General features: G+C 31.4%; 1 protein-coding gene across 1 annotated transcript; it reads left to right on the top strand.

Annotated features, from left to right (window-relative positions):
* Positions 1–15688: 15688 nt before the first annotated feature.
* LOC147806069 (uncharacterized) lies at positions 15689–16396 on the top strand. Its single transcript, XM_087149526.1, has one exon. It carries the CDS (start codon positions 15689–15691, stop codon positions 16394–16396), a length of 708 nt encoding a protein of 235 aa, XP_087005652.1.
* The last annotated feature ends 7433 nt before the right edge of the window (positions 16397–23829 follow it).

Here is a 23829-nt window from a genome sequence, read left to right as displayed (position 1 = left end):
ATTTCTGGTAGATTTTTCAGAGATTTTGGTTGATATTAAGCTACAATTACTGTAGGAATCGTTATAATTTGTACTGATACGTAGACATATTGATATATAAAATAGAAACCTAGTAGAGTGAACAAAAACAATGAACCACCTTAAATAACTTTTGATTTAACGATCGGATCTTTACTTTCTAGAACTCAATCTTAATGTTTCGAGAGGGTGACCTTAAATATGCTAATTAACTAGTGTAAACGATATTTTACGTTCTCAAATCAGACTCAAAAACGTATTTTTTAGTTTTAATTAATTTCTAATTAAAATTATAAATGGTTTATTCACAATGACGATGTTAGCATCAAACTTTGAATTATTCATTCATGCATGAATGAAGTTAAAATCTCAAGAACATCAAAAAGAGAAATAGAACATCACATTATAATAAAGAAATAAATAAACTGATGTGCTATACGTAATGAAGTTTATTAGAGTTTCTGTAACCGAAAAACCATTTTCTTACTTTCGAAAAAGTTTGAAAAGTTCATTTAAATTGAGATTCGATACTAGAACAGCATTATTGATTAACTGATCAATCTAACTCATTATCCTGAATCAGTGAAGCTCAATGTCGTAATTTTACAATATTGATGTATTTAAAGCATCGACCTTGAGTTATTTTAAGGCTAAAGTTTATGTGGGTAAAACGATGAGGGTATAAAGAAGCGATCTATTTTCTCAATACTGTATTTTTTTTGTAAATTTCTCATAAAGCTATCAAAAGGGTATATTTTAGACACCTCTGCTATAAAAATTCATCTTCCTGTACAGAAAAAATATGGTTCCACACGTTGCAACTTTTTTCTTTTTTTTTCTTATTCGTTTACGTTTATATGCTAGATTTAGTTTCTCATTATTATGTATTTGGTGTGATTCACCGCTCTCAAATTTTACTAAATAATGTACAAGTAAATTCCATTAAAACTTTTATTTATTTTCTGTCAAAGCTATCTGGATAAATATTAAGATTGATTCTTCTTTCAATTGAAAAAGCAGAGAACAGTAACATGTCCGTTATCTTTTTACGATGAGCTCTGTTGAATAAAAACTGATTATGAAATGAAGCCGGATTGTGAAAAGTGCTCTTTATTCGTCAAAATGTTTCAGCGGTTTTAAACGTTGAATAACGGACCAAATTCTGAGTTTACAACTATCGATGTTCAACTTAAAAGCTTTATAATTTTCGAATCCATCCCAGAAAACAGGGGAACTCCTAGATCAAGCATTTGGACAAACTACCCTTTGTGGAGAGCCTTTTGGTGAAAGTAATCCGCATTTGCGTTACATGAAAGAGGAAAACCATGAAAACCTTCCGCTGTTAGCCAGTCAACAAGGGGATTCATATCCATTATCTGAAATCTACCGCTGAGAATAATTTCAACACCGTGGTTGGTGCAGGCTGAAAGTAGAATTCGTATTAACCAGCCAATGCTGGGATTCGAACCTGCGTCACCTCTTTGAAGCGCGAGTGCTCTGTCTCCTGCGCTACCTCTGCAATGCTATTGAAATTTTTATGTAGTTAGATGTTGTTTTTTTAAAATTTTTAATCCATTTCATATTTACCATGCATTTAAAAATATCTTCATAAGGCGAAATAATGAAATAAATTATTTAAGTTTTGTATTTTTAATAAGGTCCTTTTGGGAATTAATTACAAACTTCAGGTAAAAAGATGCAAACATAGATCACATTCATAAAAAAGTTAGCAGTTTGCTAATCTAAAAAATCTAATTATTATTTTTAATTAAATTATGATTTTAATATGGGTAGAAAGCTGACGTTTATTGAAACTTCTTGGATAAAAAAATCTAAATTGAGACAAAAGTAAAGTTTTCTTTTTCATTTACTCAAAAGAAAAGAAAAACAAATTGAGGAAAATGGTAGTTTTAAAACATTTAAATAAATAATTCAAAGCGTTCATGTTTATTGATAAAAAAAATCCAGATGCAATTCAAATGTGCCCTGTCACGCAAATAATGATAAAAAAAATTTTTTTTTTGTAAAAGTATTCTTCTAAGAAGAATTTTTAAAAAATGAGACGCATATTCATATTTTTAAGTCTTTTTTTTTACTCAAATCAGCAGAGAATGATATATTGCACAAAAGAAAAGGAAAACAAAATAATTTGTTTAGAATTCCCCATCTGTTTATTTTATTTTATAAAAGTGATGATTTGAAAGGGAGAAATTGATACAAATTAAACATAATTAGTTATATTGAATTGCACTCAATGAAAAATTTTCCACTTCAAGTACTTAAGGAATTCATAGTTTTGGTTTTATTTTTTCTCTCATAATTTATTTATGTTAATTAAAAAAACTAGAATGCAATGTAGCTTTTGAGAGATATCAAACAAGGTGTTTTTTAATCACTAAAAAAAATCTCTTTTCATGAGTAATGAGCATTTAAATACATATTAAAAATTCCTTTGTAATAAAGCTAAAAGTACTTTTAATGCATTATACTGTTAAAAATGTATTTCACAATTATGTATTGCAATTTATATATTCATGCTTTAAATACTATGCACTCATATAGTATTTAAATATTTATTGAAAACGTAGTATTTTTAAAATTCGATTTCTCAGAAACTATTCGTCCGATTACGATCAAATTTTGTTCTTCGTCATTTAAATTTACGTTCTTTAAAATTATGTAAAATTTGTGCAATTTACAATTTAAATTATGTCGACTATTATTGACTAAAATAATTAATACAATATTTACTTGAAGTTCTAATTTTAATAAGTAATTCTAGGTTTTATTAAACTTCATTATATGATATTACAGTTAAATCTAAATGGAAAATTATGATTCTTCGTAAGAATTGGATCAAATTTGCACCCTATTATGATTCAAAGTATCGATATTATTATTCGTTTTTGAATTGATTTTTTCAGAAAACATTTTTTCAAGCAAATTTTTTTTTATTGCTAAGTATTTTGTTAGTTAGCTCCTAAATTATTTTAACCGCAATTTTATAAAAAATGATTTTTCAAAATTAAATCAATTTAAAGAAATATTTAATAAAGTTTGATTGCAATATGTTTGAAGGTTGCTCTTTGAGCATATGATATTACTGTAAAATTCTTTAAAAGAAAATCTTAGCTCTTATAAAATTTTAAGTCTAAGTAAAATAATGAACCTAATATTTAACTAAATTATTTTATTGAATGCGCTACAGGGCAAATACTCCTATCCATTTCTAGTGCTTATTTTACGCTATGAATTACCTTCTTACTGTAAAGTAGTTATTATTACTATTATTTATTGTCTTGATAAACGAAATTATTTAAAAGAATAGTAATAGTTATAAAAAATTAATGAGAAAGACGAGAAATGCAAATTATTTATAAAGTCATAAAATAAAAGAAAACTTAAGAAAATGCGCGATTGTTAAAAAAAAAACTCAGTTTCGTTCACTTATTGCCAAGTGCTTGTTCTCAATATTTTGGTTGTAAGTTTTCCTCTTATTTCCATTTCTTTCATTTGCCCAGTTCACATTTCTATCTTCTCAATTTAAGATGCAATAAGATTTAACAAATTTGATTAATTAGGACTTAACATACTCATAAATAATTTTACAAATTTTAATGAATTTAGCTTCTTTCCTGCGCAAATTTTTCGTTGTAGACAGTAAATGAAATGTGAAAATAAAAATTTACCGGTGTCGCAAGCTACGCTAAGAGAGTTGAAAATCATGAAAAATGCATGCGTTTACCGCTGATACTTTCGTATCGTCAGACATTAGAGCATACATGGCATATTTTAGTACATCCGGAAATAGTATTTATGCCATTGCAGACTGTGCAATGACTTCCAGTAAGTACCACTTCAAACATTTTTTGTTATAATTTATTAAATAAATATCTTTTGTAATTATCAAGACTAGGAGGCTTCGCCCCCTGCTCGCTGGCGCTCACCATCCCCCGGAACTGCTTTCACAGTTCATTTCGGATTGCTTCGCAATCCAATGCTCGCTTTGCTCGCTCATTGGATACGTTCTAAACGTCTAGTTTTTGTATACTTTTTTGAATACTGAAGTTCCGAAAACTTTTCACTGTAGAAAATTCTAAACCTGTACATTTCAATATTAATTTGAAATTGAAAACAGTTCACATATTTTTCTTAATAAACTTATTCCAAATTTCAGTTGTTGAGAAAAGTAACTGTTGTAGGTTTTGCTTTAAAGTCTTTCCCACCAGAGGGCTAAAGCCATGTGTTGTAAAACAATGTGAAATAGTAGTCAGCCACTGAAGGCCGGATGTAAAGCATCGGCTTTGATGAACATAATTTTGTATTTTTAATTCTCTGAAGGGCGCCACCTTAATAATATGGAATTTGTAAAATAAATGTATATATTTTTGATTGTTGATGAAGCCCATCATTTTGTGTTTTCATCAGTGTTCAGAAGTAGAACAACTATAAGTTTTTTATTTTATCACAAAAAAATAAAATGTATAAAAAGCAAAGAGAAGAGTTAGAAAATGACTATAGTCATAGAAGAAGTTGAAATTATAATATAGTATTTGTCAGTTAAAATAAAACATTTTGTTTAAGTTATTGCTAGCAATTCAAATTTCTCTGAGGCAATTCTAAAGTAGTATTGTTAAGGTAGTATTGTTAAGTTGAAACACAATATTTTTAGTTTTGATGTCAACAATACAATTCAATTTTTCAAAAAAACGATTGTTTCCATTGTTAAGTTCAATGGCAACAATTCAAATTTTTCTGAGGCAACTCTTAACCTCTAAATATTAATTTTTTTATGAACGCGTTTCTAAATGTCAGTATTCAACCACAAAACAACTTAAAGTCCTCAAATTTAGCATGAAGTTGTAAAATGTAATGAAAGAGGGTCATAGCAATAATGAAAGTAGAAGTAAAGATAGTACTGAAAAATTAAAACAATATTTTTAATCAATGAGCCAAGTTCTTCAAGAAGCAGTTGTAGAAGTAGGTTGTTTATTTAAAACTTTTTATAGAATTTCTTTAAGAACACAATTGTTAATTTGGGCATTTGGCGATACAACACTTTTAGAATTGAAGGATTTGTTACGTCAAGCGCTTAGGTATCATAATTTTGATCTAGATGCGCTTCTATGTCATTTTGATTTATGTTGCAAAGTTAACTTTCGAAAAATTCTATGGCTGGCAACAGCATTTTTATTTTTTAAGTTGTTTATTTTTATTTCTTTTAGAATTAGTTATTTTTTTAGCGAAATGTTTTTTAACCTAACAGAATTCTTTGCCGACTGTTTTATCTATGAATGAAGAAAATAAAGTAAATATTTAACTGTTGTGAAAAGAATCTTATTTAGTTGTACAAAGTACTTCAGCCAAAATTTGGGAGCCACGTAAGAGAATTATATATATTAGATCAGAAACACATCATTAAAAGTCAGAATGCTTTGGTGTTTTCAAAATAAAGCAAACGTTGCCACCGGCGGAAAAGAAATACAGCCAAAATTTGGGAGCCACGTAAGAGAATTATATATAATAGATTGTAGCGTCTTATTAGATTGTAGCAAGATTGTAGTTATCTAGCGTGATGGCATCGAAAGCTGTTTTTTGCGATTTTTCCTTTTTCAACAAAGTTTGCGATCCCATGTTCTGTAGAAAGTTTCTTCTTCAGGTCTTTTATCCTCCCTCTGAATTTGCTGGTCGAGTTTTGGAGCACCACGTATATTAAGGGTGGTCATTACGCACCATTCTATATAAAAAATATCTTTCTCTTGATAAAATTGGGTTGATTGATTGATTTGAATGTAGGGTTTAATGGCACCAAGATGCTGCGCCAAACAATATGGCATAACAGTTTAAAAGCCAAGGTCAAACTTTTATTGTACAGTTATTACGGATAAAATGTTAAATGTTAAGTTTATAAAGTAAAAGATACAAATAAAACACATAAAAAGGTATGAATACAGTATAAAATACAGTGAGTATGATAAAATTGGGAAATTAAGTTTGAATAAAAAATATTTTTAAAGTTTTTAGTATTATAAATGTAACAGGGTATTTCAAAACAGTTTTTTTTTTAATAATAAGAGGCTTAAAACTTCAATATTTTCCACGTAAGAACAGAATATTTTGGTTTCAAATTATATTTTAGCTTTAAGTTAGAACTTTCTGTTAACATGTTATTCGAAACGAAATGGACAGTTACCTGATGGATTTTAAGAAAAAAATCCCATTTAAACTTGATAGAAAAAAGCTTAACCTTAAAAGCAAAGAATGTGTGACTCAATGAGAAAAAAGTAAATGAGAAGTAATTTTGCGTATTACGCACCTTGTACTGATAGAAAATGGTTCTTATCGCATGTTTTTTCCTTATTATTCTTTAAAAATTTTCTTATGAAGATTTATGTCGGGCAACACGACGCAATTTCTTTCTCACTCCTTTTTACTTCTATACTTTTGATTGATACCTTCTCGTGTGAGAGTTTAATAAATAATAAATCTTGTGAAGAAAAGATGAATATTTTACGAAAATGAATAATAGTGAATATTTAAAACAAAAAAAGCTGAAAAAATCATTAAAAAGAATTTAAATTTGCAATAGCTTTCGTACGAATGGAAATTTCCAAAAAAAAAAAATCCTTAAAATTATAATACAAAATCGTCCGATCACCTTATTAAATTTCAACTCCGTAGTTACTTTTCAATGGACAGAAGATCGACGCTTATAGTTTTTTTTCTACAAGATTAACAGTTAGCTCTCGAACTAACAATCGAATCGGATTTTTTTTTACATTCCATCAAACTCCTTGTACACTTTTTACACACCTCCACAATTTAAAGTTTTGAGCAGCAAAGCAAAAAATAAATAAAAATTTTAATATTTTTATAACAAATTAGAATTTTGAAAAAAAATGACCCTTTAATATGACAAATTTCAACTGTGTAGTTGCATTTCTACAGCCTGTAGTGTGGCCCATATGGTATTTTTTCCAACAAGTTTAACATTAACAATTCTCGAGCAAATTATAAAGTGTTTTATGCCATCATAATTGTGGCAAACATTTCTACACATTTTTGTTATTTTTAAGTTTCAAAATTCTTCTGGTTTTTGCGCAATAAAACATAATGTAGCATTTAGTTGAACATCCAAAGCAACGGTGTTGGTGCTGGCAGCGGCCTTTTTTTAGTATATATATATATATATATATATATATATATATATATATATATATATATATATATATATATATATATATGAACAAAGTACGGAATGATCTTAAATATTATTACAATATCGTATGTTAAGTTAAGTTAAGTATACATAATTTTGAAACATAGCTCCGTATTGAAAGAACTTAAAAATACAACCACTTAAAGTTGTTTTATGTCTTAAGCAACTAAAGTGCGCAGTAAGAAGTTATTTTTATGAACTGAGAGTTCTTACAATTCCCTTCAAGGAATGTGTACTGCATTTTAAAACTAAATATAACAGCGCCAAAAGTGTGTTGACTTCTAATTAAGTTCCATACGATTCAAAGTGCCTTACTTGATAAATGTTAATAGTCATTTTGAGTTTAGTAACTTTCAGATAAATTCTTTAGAAATATTGAGTCTAATAGGTATACATTTTGTCATTTACTAAAGCAAAAAATAAAATATTTCAAGCGATTAATAGATTTTTTACAATTGTCTGGATCATAAATTTCATTGTATGGATGTTTAATCTCTTCGAGATGCATGTATAGATGTAGTTTAATTATTATTTAAGCACTATATGACAGTAAATTTAAAAAAGTGACTAACAATGCAGGAAAATACTAAGTTAAAAAATAATTGTTTCTACATAGAGAAAAAAGCATGTTAAAATATACCAGAATATGATAAATTAAGAGAGTTTCTGTTACTGTAGGTCTTGTACTACTAAAACCTACATTCAATCCAATCCAAGCCTTACTGTAGGAACTCCAAAAACCACATTAATTATTACTGAAACGGTAAATATTACTGGTAATGATTTTGGAAAAATTAGCTATAAAATATGGTTTTATTATGTAAGATAAAATTTTATTAATGAAGAAAAATTTGGTAATTTTATGGCGCAATTGTTCAGTCAAAATTACTTTTCAGTTTTGTATTTGTTTGAAATGTGGGATAATAAGATTCATTTTTTTTGAAAATCAGAATTTTCGGTTAACCGTTATCATACGTACGGAAAAAATGCCAAGTGAATTGTTTATATACCGTATATTTTGATTTAGCAACCAGAATTATGTTTTTTTTTTACAAGAAGTATTCTTTTTTCTTGCTCAAAGGAAATTATTAATTATGACCATATTTGAATAGTCTATAGAAATTGAATAGTAATATTAATATATTGCCCAAATCATGGTAAATCATTGGTAGCCTTTCAAGACAACGGGTAATATAGGGATATAGCGCAGGTGTGTTTATTTCGCATATATCACAAAACCAATATTTCCTGCCAAATTATATTATGCGAGTAAATACATAAAATGGTGTTATAAGTTTCGCATTAGTGCATTTGCGCATTTGCAATTTATTTTTCCACAAATGGCAGCTGGATATATCCAGTCTTAGAGGAGGATCGTGTCAATAAATTTAACGTTAATGCGCGAAATATAAAATATAATTTTAAAAAAATTAAACACGAAAGTTATGTTTTTATGCTTTTTATGACTGTCACTCATTGAAATACTGCTATAGGGTAAACCAACTAGTAAAGGAACACTACCCAGTGAAGAAACATTTCATATATATTGAATAAGAATTTGAATGTTTTTCTTTAGATTGATTGGTAAGAATAGCTTACTGCCAAACAATGGGAAGTCATCTAGCAATGTTTTTGATTACCTGGCCAAGCAGACTACTCTTGAAAATTTTTTGAATTTGTAATTATCTCTGGAACACCTTGTTTCTTTGAAAAAATTATAAGGTGAGTGTTTGTATTTCAACGCTTGAAGTGGAATTAATTGCATGTAATAGTTTTATTTTTCTCACTGTGAAAATAAAAATTCAAAATATAGTTATTGAAGCTACGTTTTATTTTTTTAAGCATCATAGCATTATAAAGTACTTAGATAAGGGGGTGTTCATTCACTGGATCACCAAACGATGAAAACCAGTGAAGGAACAAGTGTTCCCTTACTGTTTTTTTTTCTAAGCTAATGAAAATAAAAGATAAACTTTAATTTTCTTGTACTTTTAGTGATGTTCCGCATCAAAAGTATGTTAAAAATACGAAAAACAACTTCTAACCAGTGAAGGAACAAGCATGTTCTTTTACTGGGCATTGATTTCCCAGTGAATGAACAGTATGTGTTAATATGTTGACACTTTAATTTTCAATTCATGATTACAAAAAAAAGTTAACATTTTCCAAGTATTTATATGTTATAATTTCAAGAATAGGCTTGTTTTTAAATATTTGTATGACTTATAAATTCATAAAGAGCATTAAAAAATAACCAAAATTAAGTGTTCCTTCACTGGATGTTCATTCACTTATAAGAGCTGTTCCTTCACTTGGTCTTCTTACTACTTGTTATTTGAACCTCCAAAACTTTAAAACAATATTATATAAGTTCTCTACAATTTTTTTACATAATTTGCAATTAGTAACAAATATGTTGACACTGTCATTTAACTAAAATTACGAATTTTGAAATTAATATGATTTTTTAAAAGGCAAGAGAAGCTTAAATGTTCCTTCACTGGTTAGTTTACCCTATATTTTGTATTGAATTTGTGTAACTTTTCCCCCAAGAATGTAATGACACTAAATATGTGCAATACATTTTATGTTTGAGCTCTAAATATTTCACAAATAAAAGTAGTCGCCATATGATGTAGTACCTAGATAAATTTTAACTTCATAAAAATTGCCGTAAAATCTATTTTTTGGGACATAAATATTGCATGAATAGCTATCTTATGAATTGATTCAACTCAAATATTTTCCTTGAATGTTACGATTTCTAAATTGGTGTTACATATTTTGCATTTGAGCTGAGAGTGTTTCATAAATGGTCATAGAATAATAATTACGTTATGCAGCTAATTTCTTAAATATTTAGTGCAGAGAGGACACTGGTGTCCTTTTTATATATTTTTTCTGATAATTTAATTACAAGCAAAAAAATATTTGGGGTAAATTTTTTTAATAATAAAAAACAGTTCAATACTTACTGCAAAATCCGTTAAATTATCAGAATTATATGCGTATTAAAATATAAAATCCAAAAAAAGTAGTGTAAAATGTAGTTCATTCATCTTCAAACCTTTTTCAATAATTAATTTTTTGAATTAAAGAAATTTTAATGATGAATACTTGTTTGCGGCTAAATAACCGCAAATAAGATAAGATTTGAAAAATTATGATTTGGAAGTGTTTGGAAAATTTTACAATTTTACAACAAAAAAAAGACGCATGTGCTTCATGCTGCATTTCATTACCAAAAATTATTGAAATGATAAATATAATATTTTCCCCTTGTTTTGACCTAAATAAACACAAAATAATAAAAAACCATACAAAAAATACGTTTATTAAAAATTCTGTGTCGTAAGACTATTGTTACAGGGAATAAGTTAAATATTAATGACGGAATTTTGCGTTGAAAATCCTATATTTATGAGACATAAATATTTTTTACAAGTTCTGATCCTTAAAATGGTGCTTGATTACACAGAAATTTTCTCAAAAAACGGTTAAATAACAATTTATTTAATTGTAATTTTACCATATTCAAACAAAGCAATCAAATTATAACACTCAGATTCTTGCACCTGGGTACATGTTATAACTGAATGGGCAAATCAGTCAATCTCATTAGAAACAGAAGGGGGATTTAAATCCTGGAGTTAACATCACCTTTCTTTCCTCTATTCCTTTCAATATATGAAGAGTTTCTAAAGTCTTGCAGACACTAATTTATTGGTAATCTTGCACAATTAGAATGCGATATTCTTATTCACGCGTGGATGGCTGCTTGACGCATAATAGTTAGGCATTTTCAATATCTTGCAATCGATCGCATCAATAAATGAACTAGTTAAGCCTCATTCCACGGTTTATTTGACAAAACACAACGCAACCACAACTAACTCCAATGTCCGTTACCTAACGAAGAGTCTAGCTCAGAAATCCAGTTAATTTTTTTATGGTTTTGGAACCATACTAGTAGCGAATGATTGCAAAACCGTAAAGGCACAAAAATGTTCAGATAACTGAAATCTTTACGTTAATTGCATGAACTAACTGCTGCTGCTTTTTTTCTGTAATTTTGGAATGGAAATGCTCTAGCAATGTATGACTGAATGGTGAAATGTTAGGTTTTAGAGAAAGAAACGTGGTAATATTTTTAACGCTTCATTCTTTTTTTTAAAATCGTTTGAAAATTTAATAATTAAGAAAACAACTAAAGCTCCTTCATAATACTGATAAATATAATTCAACCAGGTCTAAATCTCACTTAGATAAATCTTAAAAGTCATACTCGCCTTCAATGAGATTTTTAATCAACTTCGCGAATTATAAAAGTTTATGTCTAACCAATTCTGATGATTTTCAGTTAATTCAAGTTTTTTCGTAAACTCAAGTATTTAACTTTTTTTTAAATAATGGCTTATGTAAAAGTACATATTGTATCATAATATCAAATAAATAAATAAATAAAATAGGTCATTTTTCTAATATAGCATTTATCAAAGCTCGATTACTTGTTTATATGTCATTTTTTTTCAAAAACTTAGATATTTATTTCTAAGGATCACTTATCAAGTTTTTCTTCCGAGATATTTTTTCTTATAGTCTTATTCATAGAATTCTTTTTCTACAAGTTTCTGATATTTCTCTCCACATTTTTTTCGACATTAAACCTTTAGAAGAAGAATTTTTATTACGGGTTACTTCTTTGCGTTCTTTCTAGTAAGAATATAGTTTTTTTTAACACAAAGCAAGTTTCTTTTTAAATTTATCAAAATTGTATTTTTATTTATGAAAATTGTATATGGTGTTTTTTAATATAATGAAAAATCTGGTACCTGAATGCATTTTTTAATGACATTTTCCTTCTTTCCATTTGAAAGTTACGCTAAACCATTCAATGCAAACGATTCTCACATTACTTACTTTTTTTTCTTGAACAAAACTCACAGAACTGCACCTCTCCCCCACAAACCAGAAACTATTTTCACAGTTCTTTTAGATTGCTTCGCAATTGATGCAATTTGAGCTTGCTTCACTCACTCATTGGATACTTAACTATTTTAGTTCAGATTTGCGTGTTTATTGGTAGTCTTTTTAAAAGTATTCAACATATACATCAACGAGCTAGATTTAAATGCATTTCTATGCAATTTAAGAGTAATATTTGTACACAACTGTCAAATTTTATCAGCAAAATTATGAATTTCAGTGTTGAGAGACATAGCAGTTTAAAGTCCTCTTTTTTTGCACAAAATGTAAAAAAAATTGAAGAAAAATTGTAAAAACAGGAAAAAAGAGCAAAGTAACAAATTTGCAAAACATGGAGGTAGTGTAACAGATTTGAAAAAAATAGATTGAATCGATAAACAGCATATTTCTGGCCAATATCTATTGATAAAACGCGTCTCTCTCCTATGTTAATTACACTGGGAAATAAATTGTTGTTGCATTTATTCAAATACTTGATCTTGCCTAATTCAAGTGTGGAAATTTCAAATTTGAAATAAGTCTTACTTCTAAAGCGGCAGAATTTATTGAAAATGGCATTTTTAGTCTTTTTTTTTGTCGAAATGTACAAGTTTAAAAACGTTATAATAGGTGTTTGCGTAAATGTTGCGACAAACTCTCAGGGGAGTTAGGGCACATCTTCTGGATTTAAATTGCCCAGGAACCCTTGCACAGAAATTTCGTCATACGCCACTTGGGGCGCTTATTAATTATGACCTGCTCACAAGACACTAAGAAACAGTGCGTAATAGGGAATCACTGTTAGTGGCGTTCCGCGTATGGGTGTTCCAATGCAATTTTAGCACAGATGATGTGCCCTAACTACCCAAGAAGCTTGTCGCCAAACTTATGCGACCCTCTGTTTCTTGTAACGTGCGTCCAACTAGAACACAATAAAAGTGTTAATCGTTAAAAAAAATCAGCAGCTCAGTGAGAAATTGATTGTAAATTTGGAATAAGTGCTAGAAAGTATCCAAGATCTACTAAAGAAACTCGTGCAATCGAAACAATTTGTTCTCCAAAGCTATTAATCAGCATTTAAACTAAAATATTGTTATAAAATATTGTGCTATCTACCTAAATTAATAAACAGAGTTAAAACACAACTACAGTAATACAGTACTACAACTACGGAAACATTTACAGACAGCTGGATTTTTCCATCAACTTATTCTTAATGCCCAGTGATTCAATTAGCCTAAAACATATACAGTTGAACAATCATATCTTTATTTCCAAACTTTAGTACTTATCCAAGGCAACAGTCCAAATAATTTATGCGTTTTAGTCCAAAGTGTCTAAAACATTTTATTCTTAAAATTAAAATCTAAGTATTTAATGTTAAGTAATGCTAAGTAAAGAAGTTCATAAGGAGTTGTTTCTTTAAGAATTAAGTGGTTAGGCTCATCAAACTCAACAAAAGACTGAGACCGGATACTTTAAAAATATATAATAAAGATATCTCTGTTTAAATTTATAAACAAAATACAATGGAAAAATAATTGCAAATCGTGTGTAGGTTTAAGAAAAAATATAAAGAAAAAATAAAAATATAAAGTAGGTAAAAGAATAAAATATTAAGAGTTTTTTTTCTCTCTTTTTTACTATTATTAATAGATTACATAGTTCTAAAAATAAAAAATAAAAACTCTATGCGTTTAGTTGTTATTTGCGAACTATAAATTCAGATGAAGATACGATATATGGTGAAAGCGATAGATATCTACGTTAGAATGACTTAACCCAAGCATTTTAATGAAAAAGGAAAGTAGAAATATGTCTTATATGGCACCATTAGTGAAGCTAACCTTTCTAGATTATGCCAGCGATACGCTATAACTAATTTCTATTACATTGTTAGAAATTTCTCTGTGAAAATGGCTAAATATCAGTTTATTTAATTGTTATCTTAATATATTCAACTGGAACAGTCAAATAACTATAAAAAAAGTTGATATTTAATCTGTTATGTGTGAAAAATAAAGGTTTATTTTTCACATCACATTTTCACATCTTGGAATTAATATTAAGGGTAAAAGAGAAACAATTTTTAATTTAAAGTCAGAGGGAAAGATCTATAATAAAGGCAAAATATATTAATTAAGATGTTAAGCTTTTCTTGAAAAATAACAACTATCTGTATACACTGATCATCAGATATTTCATTAATCTTTGTTCCGTGTCAAAAGTTTAAGAAACCATAACTCAAAACTGAAATGATGCGGGGGATATTATCATCATTAATTCTTCAAACCTCTTCAAAAGTTGTTCGCAAAACATGTCTGCCCAAATTAATATTTCTTAAACTATGGTTTGAAAAGCCATGTGTTTTATCTTAATTTAAGGTTTAAATATTATGTTGATCAAAAACAATTTATTTATTTTTTTCTTACAAATGCATCTTCTATAAACGTATTCTTAGTTTCTTGAATGATTGCACATCACTTAAGTAAATAAAGTAATGTGTTATATCAGGATAATTAGTGTGATGTAATTACATATTTCCTAACTTTTCAAATTTCTTTAATTTCCTAAATTTAAGGTTTTTTAATCGTTCTTAACCCTGGTTATAGTTAAAGTAAACCAATTTATTTACTTTTTATCATATTTTTTAGAAAAAGCGAATATAAATTCTTTTATTCTCTTCTTAACAATCAAAGCAGCGGATAACTTTTCAGTTACAGGGTTATGTTAAATTCTCATTGTCTTTTTGATGATAGTGCTGTAGCCAGATTATTTAAAGTTTAATATTATTAACGCGATGTCGGCTTCGGTTTTTGGCTATATTATCTACTGATAATGCGCCAACATTGGATCGCTTTCCATGTTAATAACCCTCCGTTAAATCTATTCATGCTCTCGTAATTAAAAATTCTTGGCCCCCTGAGGGGGTTTACCTTCTTTAGGTAAACACAGGGAGTCACGCCCCGGGGTACCCTAGTGATCTGTCCTCCCTTCGTTTTCCTCTCCCTTTACTCCTACTTTCCCCTTTCACTTCCCCCTTGTCGTGGTTGCCAAATTTACTGGTGAGGGCTTGTCATCTGTGTTTGATTACCACTCTGTTGTGTTGGACATAGATGGGAAGAGACCACCCGCGTGTTTGCCGTGCGTGGAGACCCGTGTCCCTGGAAAACGGGATCCTGGCAGTTGAGGGGCATCCTGGTACCCCAATACACTGCTTTGGCCCGTGCTTCAGGTAAACGGGAGGTGCATATTGGCCTGTATGCGTCAACCGGCTAGCCACGAACGTCACCTGTTGGCTAGGGTCAAGTCCGGAGTCACTTACTGGGCACCTCGTTAAGGGTGGAGGCTGCTTCAGGGGTGACTCGCGGACGTATAGCTACTGGTTAGCATCGGTGTTAAGTGACGATTATTTGTTACTTGCATCCCCTTAGTAGGACTCCGTGGTGGGTGATGCCGCTGGTAGTAGAACTGTTTTTATTTTCTATGGCTGAAGTTAGTACGGTGTTGAGTTCCGCACACCAATGCAAAAACAGCGGAACAACTCTTACACCGCATGTATACGCTCGTTATTTCATAATAACATTGACGAATCCTGTCATACCAAGCACTTCATTTTCTAAAGTTTCACCATTCTTAATACACAAAGCTCTTCTCTCCGCACTGGGAGAAGTAGCCTCTGTGAAAAAACTACGTTCTGGCGACCTCTTAGTGCAGACGACATCTGAAAAACAAGCCACTGCGCTATCTAATTCTACAGCTATCTGTTCCTTTCAGATAACTGTCACCCCACACAAATCGTTGAATACCTGTCGTGGAGTAATCTCCCAATCAGAATTCATAGAAGACGAAGAAAATACAATCTTAGAAAACCTGCAAGACCAGCATGTTGTTGAGGTTCGTAGGATTAAGATTCGAAGGAATGGACAACTCATTCCAACGAAACATCTTATCCTTACGTTTGCCTCTCCAACGTTACCATCTGCTGTTAAAATTGCGTGGTATAATTGCCCAGTTAGACCCTATATCCCAAATCCTTTGAGGTGCTTTCAGTGCCAAAGGTTTGGGCACTCAAAAGCATCTTGCCGTGGTACACCTGTTTGTGCTCGCTGCTCTACTCCAGGCCATTCAGACACTTCTTGTGAGTTACAACCCCTTTGTATTAACTGCAAGGGAGCTCATGAAGCTTACTAAAGGAGTTGTCCCAGATGGTCAGAGGAGAAAGAAATTCAATCAGTTAAAGTAATGCAGAACCTAACCTTTAGTGAAGCCCGTCGAATCGTTACCGCCCGTACACCCCGTCCGGGCGTTTCGTATTCTACGGTTACTAAGACTTCATATTGTACTATAGGTACTCAAACTGATTCCCCGGCACAAACATCTTCTAAAAATAAGCAGATTAAACCACCAACTCCAAAACCTAACTTTAACTTTACCGCAGCATCAACATCTAATAGGACCACCTCACCTCCACCTAGTAAAACATCTAAAATAGACAATTCCGAAAAGGCCCGACCTTTTCCAAAACAAATACCTTTAAAACAATTACCCCCAAGTCAAAAGCCTGGCTATTCCAGGAAGAAAAAAGATGCAAAGTACGTTCAATATACCAATCAATCCACTTCTTCTGCTTTACAGAAGATGGATTGTGAGGTAGAATTGTCTTTGCATCCTTCTGACGACGAATGCCTACTCGATTGACCTCTGGATAATGACGTTAACTTTCAATCATCTTTTCTTATTCCATAATGTCCATATGTTTCATATCATGGAACTGTCGCGGTTTGCGAAATAAGGTCTCTGATGTCAAGGACATTATTTCAAAATATCAACCTGCATGCATTGCCTTGCAGGAGACACATTTAACGTCATCCAATGCTTTTAAACTGCGCAACTATTCTTGCTATCGACAGGATTTTAATGATGGAAATCAACCTCATGGCGGCGTAGCAATTTTAACTTCATCAGCTTTTCCATCAACTCACCTTTCATTATCAACCTCATTACAGGCTACCATAGTTCAAATTCACATCAATGTTCTCATTACAGTCTGCTCTGTCTATCTACCCCCTCATGCATCCATTTCTCAAACAGATTTGAACTCACTGATACTTCAATTACCTTCGCCTTTTATTTTGCTCGGAGATTTTAATGGTCATAGTGAATTATGGGGTAGTTCCGCCTCCAATGACCGGGGGCGCAGAATTGAACAACTCATCCATGACCATAATCTTTGTTTGCTTAATAAAGATGAAGAAACTTACTTTCATTCACCTACTCAAACCTTTCATTCAATTGATCTAGCAGTATGTTCACCTGCTATCTTACCTTTTATAAACTTCACTGTGAGTGATAATCTTCACAACAGTGACCATTTTCCTCTCATTGTTTCATATTTTACTTCTGTTCCCATGAGTTCACGACCATCAACTTTCATATTTCATCGCGCTAACTGGCCTCTATTTACAATGCTTGCTCAGATTACGGAGGATATGATAACTCGCAATACTATAGATGATGCTATTAATAATATAACGTCTGTAATTCTCCAAGCGGCAGAAGAAAGTATTCCTAAGTCGTCAAGTTCGCTTCCTCGCCACCGCAAGCCGTGGTGGAATAAGGAATGCGCAGCTGCCTACAAAGAGCAGAGACGCTTGTGGAACATCTTCCGCCGATATCCTAATACTGTTAACCTTTTGGCCTTTAAACGGGCAAAAGCTATAGCACGAAAGATCAGACGCAAAAGTCAAAGAGAATCTTGGTCCCGTTATGTCTCGTCTATAACATCTTCGACATCTCCCAGACAAGTCTGGTCGAGAGTTAAGAGAGCTAATGGCATATATCGCGAATTTCGACTTCCGATATTTAAGAAAAACGATACCATGTATTCTTCTCCTGCAGACGTTTGTAATATGCTTGGTGATGCATTTGCTGCTGTCTCTTGTCCAGAGAGTTACAGCCCAGCATTTCAACACCATAAGCAGACCGTCGAAAGGAATAATATAAACTTTGCATCGCGTCGTCTCTGCCAATATAACAGTGAATTTAGTTTTGCCGAATTACAGAGAGCCCTATATCGAAATAAAAACACAAGCCCTGGTTTTGATGGTATTACATATCACATGCTCCGCCACTTAGATCGGACGTCTTTGTCAAACGTCCTTGTTCTATTCAACAGAATATGGACGGAACAAACGTACCCATCTGTCTGGCGTGAAGCAATTGTAATACCTGTTCTAAAACCAGGTAAAGATGCTAACGATCCAGTCAACTATCGCCCGATAGCCTTGACCAGCTGCCTTGGTAAAACATTTGAGCGGATGGTTAACTCTCGACTTGTGTATTACATTGAAAAAAAGCGTGTCATACCAGATTTTCAAAGTGGCTTCCGTAAGGGCCGGTCAACTTTAGACAATATTATTGAACTGGAATCCAGAATTCGTAACGCTTTTGTCCGGCGGAATCATCTTGTCTCTGTCTTTTTTGATATTGAGAAAGCATACGATCGGACTTGGCGTTATGGAATTCTCCAGACAATGTTTGACATTGGACTCCGGGGTCATTTGCCAATTTTCATCAAAAATTTCTTGCTGAGGCGCTATTTTCGTGTTCAACTTGGATCAACATTTTCTGATCTTTACGTTCAAGCGGAAGGCGTCCCACAAGGCAGCGTTTTAAGTGTCACATTATTCATCATGCATATTTCACCAGTTTTAAACTTCTTGCCCCCTACTGTCTCTGGCTCTCTCTATGTCGATGATCTACACATCTCGTGTTCAGGATCCGACATGAGAGTCATCGAGCGACAACTACAATTAGCTGTGAACAAGATCTTAGACTGGTGTGATCAGAATGGTCACACTCTTTCGCCATCTAAAAGTTGCTGTATCCATTTCTGCCGTAAACGCTCGATTCATAATGACCCTGACATCTCCATTCGAAACATTAATATACCAGTCGTGCCACACACGAAATTTTTAGGAGTCATTTTCGACAATAAACTAACTTTTATACCTCATATCAGGCTATTACGTAAACAATGCGAACAGAAACTGAACATTTTGCGTGTACTGTGTAATACATTTTGGGGAGCTGATCGCCTAGCCCTGCTACGCATATATCAAGCTCTGATACTTTCACGCCTTGACTATGCATGTGCAGTTTATGGCTCTGCAACCGCCTCCAATCTACGTATCTTAGATACCGTACACAATTCAGCTCTTCGCATTTGTTCGGGAGCTTTTCGTACATCTCCCGTTGAAAGTTTATACGTTGTCTGCAATCAGATACCATTAGATTTACATTGCATGAAGCTATCTCTCAGTTATTACTTTCGTATCATGTCCTCTAGATATCATCCACTAAAGAATTATGTAATTTCATCAAGCTTGGAGAGATTATATGCAGCTAGATCTTCTCACGTCCGTCCATTTCATGCTCGCATGCGTTTACTCATTCAAACTTTTGACATTTGCAAATCACCATCGCAATCAGTCGATCATCTTCTCATACCTCCATGGAACATTATACCGTATCAATTTTATTCCCCTTTTATGATGTATAATAAATCTAATGTTGCACCTATTATCTACCAGCAACTGTTCATTTCTCATCGTCACCAATATTCAGAGTATGTACCTGTGTTTACTGACGGATCAAAATCTGCGGGTTATGTAGGCTGTGGCGTCATTATCGCTGATGATACCTATAGCTACAGAATCCCAAGTATTTGCTCCGTCTTTACTGCTGAAGCTGCTGCCATCCTCTTGGCACTGCGGCTGATTTCCACTCGTTCTAGAAGGAAGTATTGCATATACTCCGACAGTATGAGTGTTTTGAGGCAGTTGGAAAATTTTAACAGTGATACTCATCCGATTTTATGTTTTATTAATCACTTGTTGATAACCCTTCACAAAAATAGATTTCATATTTTATTCTGTTGGGTGCCGAGTGACGTCGGTATTCCAGGGAACAACTTGGCTGATTCGGCTGCAAAATCTGCTACCTCTGTTTTAACTCTATCTATACCTTTCTCGGACACAAAAACTTATATTCAACAGTTCATCACATCTGTTTGGCAACAACAATGGGATCTAAAAATTTATAACAAGTTACACTCAATAAAAACAGATTTGAACCCTTATCCTGTATTGAGTCTGCGGCATGCAGATGTAAAGTTAAACCGTCTCCGAATTGGCCACACTAGACTGACCCACCTACATTTGTTATTTGGGGAACCTTCTCCCCAATGCAACACCTGTAAAGTTTTACTCACTATTCATCATATTTTAATCATCTGCCCATGTTTTAACCGTCATCGTCTAACCTTTTTTGGTAGTTCTATTTTAACTCTGCGGGATTTGTTAGGTGACTCGCATCATCCTAACATTTTTGCGTTTCTACGCGCAATTGGTCTTTTATACGGTATATAACTGTTTTATCCTATTCACAATTTTATCTGATTTTATTCAGCTTTAAATGCAACTGTTTTATAATACTTTACTACATTTACATTTTAACTGATTTTACTCACTTTTGAATACCTCTGTCACGTTGTATGTAGTTTTATAAATTCCGTGTGACTTTTAATGAGGAAAATTTCTAATATACATTTACCTTTACTTTAAAACCGTTTGTTTGGCGCAGCATGTCCTTCTTTGGACTTTGTGCCATTAAACCCTACATTCAATCAATCAATCAATCATAAAAATTCTTGGCGATAATAGTTTACCGACCGTTAATAGTTTTGCAAAAATTGTCACATAAAAATGAATCTAATATTCTCTATGAATGGAGATGCTGCATATTTTGTTTTGTTGATATGGTCATATTTATTCCTTTTAAAAATGTTCCCTAAATAAGGAAAATTTGTTTGCTATAAGTCTGAGGTAATCCTTCTTTCGACACAAACGCTAATGTACAAGGAATCACCACTACTGCAACCATGCCTCTATAATTATACTACATGATTTCTTTTTTTGTTATTCTTTGATAACTGACAGATTATTAAAAATAGACTATGGGGATTACACGGAAAGTGAGTGAGATAAGATAAGAACCCTGCAATTTACTTACTAAAAATTATTATATATTGTCCACTAAACTTATTAAGAACATATAAATACATTATTAGAATATTTAAACTTCAAATGTCAAACTGAGCATGCTTCTCCCGAACACATCCTGGACTGTTTGGGACTTTCCGGAGAGGACATATATTTATCCCACCTTCTGGTCTTCGATTTTCTTAGGATCAATGGTTCGGTGGACTTTGTCTGACTTCGTCAAGCATTGGAGGATAAGCCACAACAGCAACAAATTTTTCTCAAAACGATAAAAGATGTAGCATACTTTCATCTTAGCTGTTATTAAAATAAGATTTAATTAGATTAATTCAATCTATATTTCAAAATCCAGGTTCATATACGAGTAAAGTAGTATAAAATAAGTACAGTTTAAGATAAATACATTTAGGGGCAAAATAATTTTCTTATATTCATTTGTCACTGCACCTTCTTTTCAATGCACTTACGAACTTCATTTATACGAAAACTCGTATTGACTTATCATCGAGAGAAAACATTTCATACGGAGTCTAAATCGGAAATGAGAAGAAAAGAACTGATAGTAAAACTTCTTCGTTTGTTGTATGTTTTCAGAAAGAATGAAATATCTGTAACTTAATTATCCGTACATATAAAGTAAGATATTTATGATGATTTTTATTAATGATTTCGTGATTTTTAAAAGGTTTGGTATTTCTTTCAATGTAAATTTCTTTGCGCGAGTTTTTCTCCTCAAGAAATAGCTTTTTCATTTTCACTTTGGTTTTGCTGCTACTTTATTCATATGTACAATATACAAATTATAAAGTACTTATTATTTGATTAGCAGACTGAATGGGATAGAGAAATTGGTGATAAATTGTATGAAATTAAACCATCAATGACTTTTTTTAAAAGAATTAAAAATTACAGGAAAATTGAAGTACTAATAAACAGATTACGAATTGTCCATATACGATTGGCTCATAAACACCTTCTACTAAGTGAGCCAATACCTGCTTGCCACTTGCAAAAAAAACATTAAACAAATCACAAAAGAGTTTATTAAATTAAAAATTGAGCAACGTATGTATTTTAATTGTGATTTACCTAATTTATTTGCCTTACTTGGTGAAATTGTACACCGAAATCCTAATGACATCTTAAAGTACCCTGAATTCTCCTTTTTAATATGAATGATGGTCTTATATTTACCAAGTGTTTAGCACAGAATAGCCTTTTTTTGGCTCTTGCCCAAGGAAGCAGAAAACTAACTTACTTATTACACTTATCTGTTACATAAAATAACAATTTTCAGAATGAATTGCCGAACCGACTTTATAAGCAGCACTTGCTGCTTGTCACAATCTGTTGTCTTCTGTCTAAGAGTATTTTTATAAAAATACAAAATATTTATTTTGAATCATCTGAAATTGTGAGCTTCGCAATATAATTTTAACGTATTAACAATTTTTGCGGATCACAGTTATTAAAATTTAAATTAGTTTTGCAGGTTTTGAATTCGATAAGTACTCTGATTTCCTTGAAGTTCTTATGCGTTTAAACTCAGCAAGATATTTATAAATGGAATTATTATTTTACTAAATAAGTTTATACAATTGAATATAGAATTATTTGTAGTTAAAACAGCTAGGATGAAAAAGTTGGGTTGAAAATTATATTATTTTTGTAATTTTTTCTACAATTAGTAATTCTTGTAAGATATAAGATCATTTTGAATTTATCTTTGGGCATATATATTTCTAACAATTTCAGAAATGTCGAGTAATTATTTTCGGGAAATGGGTGAAGTTGTGCCATGATGCGACATATGTTTCAAATTAGTTTATTTCGGAAATGGTTGAGAATAAGTGACAATTACTTTTATCTGCTACCGATAGTCATCATGATACGTTAAAGGAATATTATAATAATTTGTTAAGGACCCCAAAGACAAACATTTTATTACATTTTCATAAATATAACTACAATTTACTCCGGTTTTGCTTCTTTTAGATTTAAATAAAGTGTATAAAATGGATCTTGAATGGTTTCTTAAAGTTGTAATTAGTTCCGCTTTTAACCCATAAATGCATTGATTGTTATTTTTAAAAAATATTATTTGAAATCAACCGGGAAATGAATGCAGTTATGGGACATTTATAAGAACATAATATTTTTTCTTAATTTTCAAAATAAAGATGTATTTTTATCATAATGAACATTCCGTCAATGAGTTATAAAAATCAATTGCATGCAATAATTAATATTTCAAACATATTTTTTTCCTTTATCTAATAACTTTCAAATATAATTGCTTTTTTTTATCGCTTTCAAGCATAATATTAATACGTAACACTTGCCGAAATAAAACTGTACTCAGATGATAAGTCGAAAATGAAAATTGTCACAGATAAAGAAATGAACAGTCAAAAATTCTAGTTGTTTTTGGAAACTATTAAATAGCTTTGATAAAATCAGAAAAAAAAGATATGCAAAGGTTTCTACTTAAAGAGATGTGACGTTTTAATCATAGAATACAGAGCTATATAGCTATTCATTTAAGGTTTGATTAAAGTTGAA

This window comes from Parasteatoda tepidariorum, chromosome 8 (genome assembly GCF_982258835.1).
Source record: "Parasteatoda tepidariorum strain Cologne lab strain chromosome 8, Ptep-v5.0, whole genome shotgun sequence".
Taxonomy (NCBI): domain Eukaryota; kingdom Metazoa; phylum Arthropoda; class Arachnida; order Araneae; family Theridiidae; genus Parasteatoda; species Parasteatoda tepidariorum.
Note: the sequence above shows the minus strand (reverse complement) of the source record. Positions and strands in the feature narration are given on the sequence as shown.

Coding starts and splice junctions, on each gene's coding strand:
- LOC147806069 (XM_087149526.1), top strand. CDS start 15,689: ATGGCTGAAGTTAGTACGGTGTTGAGTTCCGCACACCAATGCAAAAAC.